Below are 8,715 nucleotides of genomic sequence, written 5' to 3'. Positions count from 1 at the left end.
TGACACTCAAAATTCCACTCAAATTTTTGGAATCCAAATCTAAAATGAAAAACAAGACTGAAACCATTTTATTGTATGAGGTTGAGGTACTAGAAACATTAGGTTATTCGCGACACAAAGTCTCCTTCAAACATTCGACCATCTTATTTATTTCGAAAAGTACAACAAAAGAAACTCAAAAGAATGAGAGCCAAATGGATAGAGGCAGTCTTCTTTTTTAATTAAGTTTGTCTTGTCTCTTATTTTGAAGTTCTATGGCAATGAACAATTCATCGAACAACATAAGGAGAGGAGCATATCTTGGGGTTCTGTTTTCCTGAAATGATGGGTTTCACATTCGAGCATTGGGAGCAAATAGAACCTTTTATTCCATTGTAAGTGAGGTCAAGGTTGCTTACTTTTACATCGTCATATAGTAAGTGATGGCTGCAAATAAGTTTGATTGCCAGCGGAGTTGCAGAACTTCCTCTAATGTTCTTGAAGCTCACTGTGCTAATCTTAATTTTTGAAGGAATCTGAAAATTAAAATGAGACGACAATTGGTTTATTTGTGAAGTTATAATGAAAAAATGAATCAAAGGTTCGAGAATGCGATCAATACCTGCCGATTGCACGGACAATACTCTTGGTCTATTAGAATAGGGTTGCTAACATTGACCATTATAATGTCCAAAAAGTGCATATTGGTGGCGGTGCTGCTAGCAGCAGAAGCTGGCCATGTTTTGATCCTGACACCATTAGTGGTGTTAACTAACGTGCAGTTCTTTACGATGACACCTTCAACAGGTTCTTCGTTAGTGTATCTTCCAAGACTTCTGATGCTTATTCCATGTCCTGGCCCGCATGTCACGTTGGTGACTTCAATTAGTTTGCTTTCATCTCCAAGAGAAATGCAATCATCTCCAAGAGATATGCAATCATCTCCAGTTGCAATTTTGGACTTTGTGATTGTGATATTATTTGATCGACCGATGTGTATTCCATCAGTGTTGGGACTCTTTTCTGGTGCAGCTATATTGATATTATGGAACGTGAGGTTGTTGCAGCCGAGGACGTTGATATGGAAATTCTTGCTATCAAGTGATGTTATTCCCTTAACGGTTGAATTGGTGATGAAGTTGAACCTCAAACTCTAAACATTCTGTATAATTAAATAATATTTTGTGAGGCTCGGTAATGAAGCTAAAAATTTGGACAGAACCCAATGAAATTTAAAACTAAAAAAAGTTTCACTTTTTCACTTGATTGTTGAAAGATTATAAATGTCAGAACATTAGAGAAGACATGTGAGGCCCTTTAAAAAAACAACAACATGCATGAGATTGAGAAGGAAAGCTGAAGGCATATTACCTACAACGAGGAGTTGGGCACTATTTCTGCGTTTGTGGCAATCATTCCTTTTCCAAGCTGCTTTTCCTTGGCCATGAAAAACTTCTTCACCTAATAATGTCAATCTATCAACACGGGCAAAAGTGATCCAATTATCTCCCTGGACACTTTTTGGTGCCTGCAATGTTCCTCCAAGTTGAAAGTCAATTGGGCTATTATAAGGTCCTTCAAAATTCCCTTGCTTTACTGTAAATATCCCTCTCGGAATAAAAATTGCACTAGAACGATTGGACGTGCATGCATCCTTCCATGCATTTTCTAAAGTCTACATTTCTCAAGAAACAAAAATTATAGCAAAAAATTGATCAACTCAACCAGTGATAATAGTAATGTTCATATTGTATATTTACCTTCCTGATGTCAGTACCAGACACTATGTTACCATATCTTTTAAAAGGAAAACCAACATCGGCACTAGATTGAGCATCGAAGGTAAGAGCTAACAATAGTAACATCAAAATTGTAGCAGCCAAGAAACTCGATTTGATCGTACTCATGCTGCCTTTGCTTTCTTTTATTTTTTATGTATATTCTTTGAAAACTAGTGAGAGACAATGATATATTGTTTTAGATTTGGAACTTTTTATGTATCTTACAAATTGAAAATTAGGAATCAAGTTGGGATGAAACTAAAAGAAGTTATGGATCCATCTCCCTCGCTCATCCAAACATAAATTGATAACTAAAATATTTAACTTTGTTATGCATGTTGGTGTTAATATAACACATGCGGAAGCAATTTGGATCTTAGACACTTTTAGAACATCAATTATAGTAAATAATTAGTGTGTTCACAAGTATTAAAACTTAATGAGTTTAAATACTAACCTTTTGTAGTTCAAACTCCTTTTTCCTCACGAACCAGTTTCGAACCCACCCTAGTGTCTTCTCCACTATCCTCCAGCCTTAGAACGGGATTGTGAAATCCGGTGAGTGACTAAACTTGGGAGGAATTTTGTATATGTGAAGAGAGTGTTTGTGAGAGGTTTTTCTCAAGGTTTTTCACCAAGAGTAAGAAGACCTTTCATGTACCATTATCACTCTATTTAAAGAGTCATGTTTGCATGTTCATGCGAATTTGAGATCCCCAAATTTTGACACTTAAAATTCAACTCAAATGTTTGGGATTACGTGGCAAGCATGCATGTTTGAGTTAACCAAATTTTGACACTCAAAATTCCACTCAAATTTGTGGGGTTTATTTGGCAAGCATGCAAGTTTGGTTAACCAAATTTTGACACCTCAAAATTCCACTAACATGGATTTTTTCATTAAATGAAGTCAACATTTTGACTTTCTTATTTGAATAATGAATTTCAAATTAAAGTAACATTAAATGATTAATTAAACTATTTAATTAATATTTAATATTAATTCAAAAGCCAATCCCAATCAATTCCGTCACATAATTGATTAAGATATTTAAATCTTATTTAAATATCTCAGATTCTCTCTTTTTGTTTAATTCGTAAATAAAACAAAAATGCGGTTAAACATATCGTATATATGTAACGCATATTCCCTAATTTGCATTCGAACACTTCGAACTCACTCGTCACACTGTTCTATGGTTTAATCCGATATAAGCTAGTAGAGGGACCTAATGGACCTATAGATCATGGGCTCCAACGATCCAAGATTAACCGGCTAAACTCATTAATATTGTTAACCAACATTCGTTAACTACTAGGACACTCCACTATAGCCTAGTAGTTGCACTCTTGTCATTATAGATATATTTCTGTCCATTTCATATAACCATGATTAGTAAGTCGATCCTTCACAGGTTATTCATAACTACAGCTGGGTCAATTTATTGGTGTACCCCTAAAGTTACTTCTTGTTCCTTATGTCTCACTGATCCTCTAATGAACAATTGGTTTGTGGTTCAACCAGTAAACCGAATCCCTCTCAAGCTAATGAGAGATTGGGGCCCCTTGTTCAAGACCTGGAGTCAGTGCTTAAGGGAACTACCTCTCTTCTATCCCTAAAAGTGGGTAGGAGTGAATTCCATCTTGCACCCCACGTCCCCAGCCATTCACCCAGTCTTATCCTTGAAATGGGAAGCCTATTGAGTCGGCGAACTAGAGCCACTCTCACCCATGCAAATCTAAGGATAATTCCGAATAAATAGGAGTTCATGGTTAGGTCAGGATTTAAACCGAGTTACCTAGGTCATCGAATGAAAAGAAAATCAGTCTCAACAGTAAACGACATTATAAAGTGAGAGTGGTTTTCTTCATGGTTCGATCTTATGCAATACTCATTGCATAGGACGCCCCCACTCACATATCTCCACATGTACAATTTAGTGATCACATTGTTTATATCATGTACAAAAGTGGGCCGCATCCATAGTGTCCCCAGAATAAGTTACTCAGCCTTATCCTTACTAAAACATGCATATTACTTACAACGGGGAGTTGGGCACTATTTATGCGTTTGTGGCAATCATTCCTTTTCCAAGCTGCTTTTCCTTGGCCATGAAAAACTCCTTCACCTAATAATGTCAATCTATCAACACGGGCAAAAGTGATCCAATTATATCCCTGGACACTTTTTGGTGCCTGCAATGTTCCTCCAAGTTGAAAGTCAATTGGGCTATTACAAGGTCCTTCAAACTTCCCTTGCTTTACTTTAAATATCCCTCTCGGAGTAAAAATTGCACTAGAACGATTGGACGTGCATGCATCCTTCCATGCATTTGCTAAAGTCTACATTTCTCAAGTAACAAAAATTATAGCAAACAATTGATCAACTCAACCAGTGATAATATTGATGTTCATATTGTATATTTACCTTCCTGATGTCAGTACCAGACACTATGTTACCATATCTTTTAAAAGGAAAAACAACATCGGCACTAGATTGAGCATCGACGGTAACAACTAACAATAGTAACATCAAAATTGTAGCAGCCAAGAAACTCGATTTGATCGTACTCATGCTGCCTTTGCTTTCTTTTATTTTTTATGTATATTCTTTGAAAACTAGTGAGAGACAATGATATTTCGTTTTAGAATTGGAACTTTTTATGTATCTAATACAAATTGAAAATTAGGAATCAAGTTGGGATGAAACTAAAAGAAGTTATGGATCCATCTCCCTCGTTTCATCCAAACATAAATTGATAACTAAAATATTTAACTTTGTTATGCATGTTGGTGTTAATATAACAAATGCGGAAGTAATTTGGATCTTAGGCACTTTTAGAACATCAATTATAGTAAATAATTAGCATGTTCACAAGTATTAAAACTTAATGAGTTTAAATACTAATCTTTTGTTGTTCAAACTCCTTTTTCCTCACCAACCGGTTTCGAACCCACCCTAGTGTCTTCTCCACTATCCTCCGGCCTTAGAACGGGATTGTGGAATCCGGTGAGTGACTAAACTTGGGAGGGATTTTGTATATGTGAAGAGAGTGTTTGTGAGAGGTTTTTCTCAAGGTTTTTCACCAAGAAGAAGAAGACCTTTCATGTACCATGATCACTCTTTTTAAAGAGTCATGTTTGCATGTTCATGCAAATTTTAGATCGCCAAATTTTGACACTTAAAATTCAACTCAAATGTTTGGGATTATGTGGCAAGCATGCATGTTTGAGTTAACCAAATTTCGACACTCAAAATTCCACTCAAACTTGTGGGGTTTATTTGGCAAGCATGCAAGTTTGGTTCTTGCAAGTTTGGTTAACCAAATTTTAACACCTCAAAATTCCACTAACATGGATTTATTCATTAAATGAAGTCAACATTTTGACTTTTTTCATTTTAATTCAACAATTAACTTGAATAATGAATTTCAAATTAAAGTAACATTAAATGATTAATTAAACTATTTAATTAATATTTAATATTAATTCAAATGCCAATCCTAATCAATTCCGACACATAATTGATTAAGATATTTAAATCTTATTTAAATATCTCAGATTCTCTCTTTTTGTTTAATACGTAAATAAAACAAAAATGCGGTTAAACATATCGTATATATGTAACCCATATTCCCTAATTTGAATTCGAACATTTCGAACTTACTCCTCACACTGTTCTATGGTTTAGTCCGTGCTAGCAGAGGGACCTAATAGACTTATATATCATGGGCTCCAATGAACCAAGATTAACTGGCTAAACCCATTAACCTTGTTAACCAACGTTCGTTAACTACTAGGACACTCCACTATAGCCTAGTAGTTGCACTCCCCTTACTATAGATATATTTCTGTCCATTTGATATTACCATGATTAGTAAGTCGATCCTTCACAAGTTGTTCGTAACTAGAGCTGGGCCAATTTACTGTTGTACCCCTAAAGTTACTTCTTGTTCCTTATGTCTCACTGATCCTCTAATGAACAATTGGTTTGTGGTCCAACCAGTAAACCGAATCCCTCTCAGGCTAATGAGAGGGTGGGGCCCCTTGTTCAAGACTTGGAGTCAGAGCTTAAGGGAATTACCTCTCTTCTATCCCTAAAAGTGGGTAGGAGCGAATTCCATCTTGCACCCCACGTCCCCAGCCATTCACCAAGTCTTACCCATGAAATGGGAAGCCTATTGAGTCGGCGAACTAGAGCCACTCTCACCCATGCAAATCTAGGATAATTCCGAATAAACAGGAGTTCATGGTTAGCTCAGGATTAAAACCGAGTTACCTAGGTTATCGAATGGAAAGAAAATCAGTCTCAACAGTAAACGACATTATAAAGTGAGAGTGGTTTTCTTCATGGTCCGATCTTATGCAATACTCATTGCATAGGACGCCCTCACTCACATGTCTCCACATGTACAATTTAGTGATCACATTGTTTATATCATGTACAAAAGTGAGCCGCATCCATAGTGTCCCCAAAATAAGGTACTCAGCCTTATCCTTATACTATAGATCATTTTGACTATATACTTGAACTTGATCCTTTATTGAAAATAGAATATGTTTTTTGTTTACAAACGGTGAGTTTTAGGACATAAAACCCAACAATGCATACTTCCTTTAAGCTAATTGTTTCTATCCTTGTGGTTTCCTTATTTTTATAGTAACTAATTGTTCAGAAAACGCATAGTTCTTTGATAATGTTGAACTATGTTAAGGACATTAAAATTCTCACTTGTTGTCGATGAAAAAATTGTTTTTTTTAGTGACCATACATGGACTTGTGTTTGTTTGTTAACATTTAATATCTTTTATCTAAGATTATTTCGAACAATTATAAATTGTAGATGAATAAAAAGAATAAAATATTTTTTAACAACCCAACCCGGTTGGGTTTTGAAAATTAATGGGTTGGATTGGTACAAAAAATTTACGCAACCCAGCCTAACTTGACGTACCATGAATGAAGAACCAAGGTCCTCAAACTTAGAATCCAAGAACCCCTAGACATCCCACAATACAATATAATCATGACTCAAACTACATCACTTGGAACGTAATAAGCCTTGGATGTTAGTTTTTCAGACTACATTGCTTTGAATGTAAAAAACCATGGATGCATGTTTAGATTACGTCGTTTGAAATGTATGAAGCCTTGAGCATAGGTTATAAGACTATGTCGCTTCCAACACTAATTATTATAATAATATCTTAATACTCCCCCTCAAGTTGGAGAGTGTCTGTCAATCACACACAACTTGTCATTCAAAAAATCGAACTGACGTCTTCCCAAATTTTTAGTGAAAATATCTACAAATTGAATTTTAGTCGAAACATAACACGGTTTGATGATTCCAGCTTGTAATTTTTCTTGAACTATATGACAATCTATTTCTATGTGTTTCGTACATTCATGAAAAACTGGATTGGCTGCTATGTGTAATGCTGCTTGATTATCACAATACAATAATGCTGGTGCGGACAGTGGAACTTTCGAGTCTTGAAGAATGTATCTTAACCAAGTTCACTCTAAACAAGTATTTTCCATCGCTCGATACTCGGCTTTTGCTGATGATCTGCACCATGCAGAACCAAGAAATTGATTGTCTGGAAGTTCCACAACCGCCCCAGTTTGAATCGCAATATGCTTGTAATCTTAAGTTGTTTTCAGATGGTAGTACAAGTTCTTGACCAAGAGTACCTTTGATCTCTTTCAGAACTCGAAGAGCTGTCTCCCAATGTGGTTTTCTTGGTTCATGCATAAATTGACTAAGCACACGAACTGAATACGCTATGTCCAGCCTAGCAACGGATAAATATATTAATCTGCCAATCAACCGTCTGTATTTACTTTGATCATTCAACTTCTCCCCTTCTGTTAAAGAAAGTTTCAGATTTTGCTCCATAGGAAATTTTTCTGGACGTGCTCCTATAAGACCTGTATCTTGAAAAATGTCTAGAGCATACTTCCTTTGAGAGATAAAAATTTCTTTTCTAGACCTAAAAAATTAAATTTCTAGAAAATATTTCAAATTCCCTAAATCTTTGATAAGGAATTTCTCGAGTAAACTAGTCTTGAGATGCTGAATTCCTTTGAGACCGAGTATGATTACGTTCCAAGGTTGCAATTTCATCATTCATAGCCTGCTGCCATAATGGGTCGCCATCTGCCTCATCATAGGTTTTAGGTTCTGCCTGGGCTGTAATAAGAGTTAGAAAAGCACGTTGAGTAGGAGAAAAACGAGAGAATGAAAAGTAATCATGAAGGGGATACCTGGTGACAGTGTTGGGACTTGAGCTAGAGGTTAAATGATTGGCTCCAGAAGTTATCTCATTATCATTATAACAAGCTGGAGGCCGTTTTGTACGAGTAAAACTTCGGAGTGGAACTGATGTATCAGTTGGGATAAGATTAGAATTAGTGGGTGAATCTGGAGAAGGAATAGAAGGTGGAGGAGAGGACGAAGTAGTAGGAGAAGGAATAGAAGGTGGGGGAGGACTAGAATGGATGTTTGAGTAGGATGAATCATGAAGTGGTAAAATGGGAGTTGAAGGAGTTAATGTCAAAGTTTATGAAGCTGATGAAAAAGGAAAATCACCGTCACAAAATTTAACATCACGACTAATAAGAAAAATTTTAGATTGCATGTCATACAACTTGTAACCTTTGTGAGCACAAGGATATCCTACAAAAAAACAAGGAATTGCCCGAGGTTCAAATTTTTTCTTAGGGTGTGTACTACAGTTGCATAACACTTACAACAAAAAACTTTAAGATGGTGAAATGTAGGTGGTCGATTGTAGAGTGCTTCAAAGGGTGTCTATTTATAAGATAAACAATAGTTAAAATGGTGTTCTATGTAGAGTGCTTAAAATGCACTCTACCTAACTTTAACTCGGCCTGATATTTCTTCTGCAGTTGGGGTTATGAATCGGTACATGCAAAGTCCAAAGAAGC

At 36.0% G+C, this 8,715-nt stretch overlaps 1 protein-coding gene across 1 annotated transcript; it reads right to left on the bottom strand.

Annotated features, from left to right (window-relative positions):
• Positions 1 to 269: 269 nt before the first annotated feature.
• On the bottom strand, positions 270 to 4,335 carry LOC111436317 (exopolygalacturonase-like). Its single transcript, XM_023074046.1, has 5 exons — positions 4,189 to 4,335; positions 3,804 to 4,103; positions 1,355 to 1,654; positions 602 to 1,132; positions 270 to 515 (listed from the first exon to the last, which is right to left on the bottom strand). Exons 1-5 carry the CDS (start codon positions 4,333 to 4,335, stop codon positions 270 to 272), a joined length of 1,524 nt encoding a protein of 507 aa, XP_022929814.1.
• Between the last annotated feature and the right edge of the window lie 4,380 nt (positions 4,336 to 8,715).

Source organism: Cucurbita moschata, unplaced genomic scaffold, assembly GCF_002738365.1.
Source record: "Cucurbita moschata cultivar Rifu unplaced genomic scaffold, Cmos_1.0 Cmo_Scf00053, whole genome shotgun sequence".
Lineage (NCBI taxonomy): Eukaryota > Viridiplantae > Streptophyta > Magnoliopsida > Cucurbitales > Cucurbitaceae > Cucurbita > Cucurbita moschata.
The sequence above is the reverse complement of the archived record's forward strand: the minus strand, read 5'-3'. Positions and strand labels throughout refer to the sequence as shown.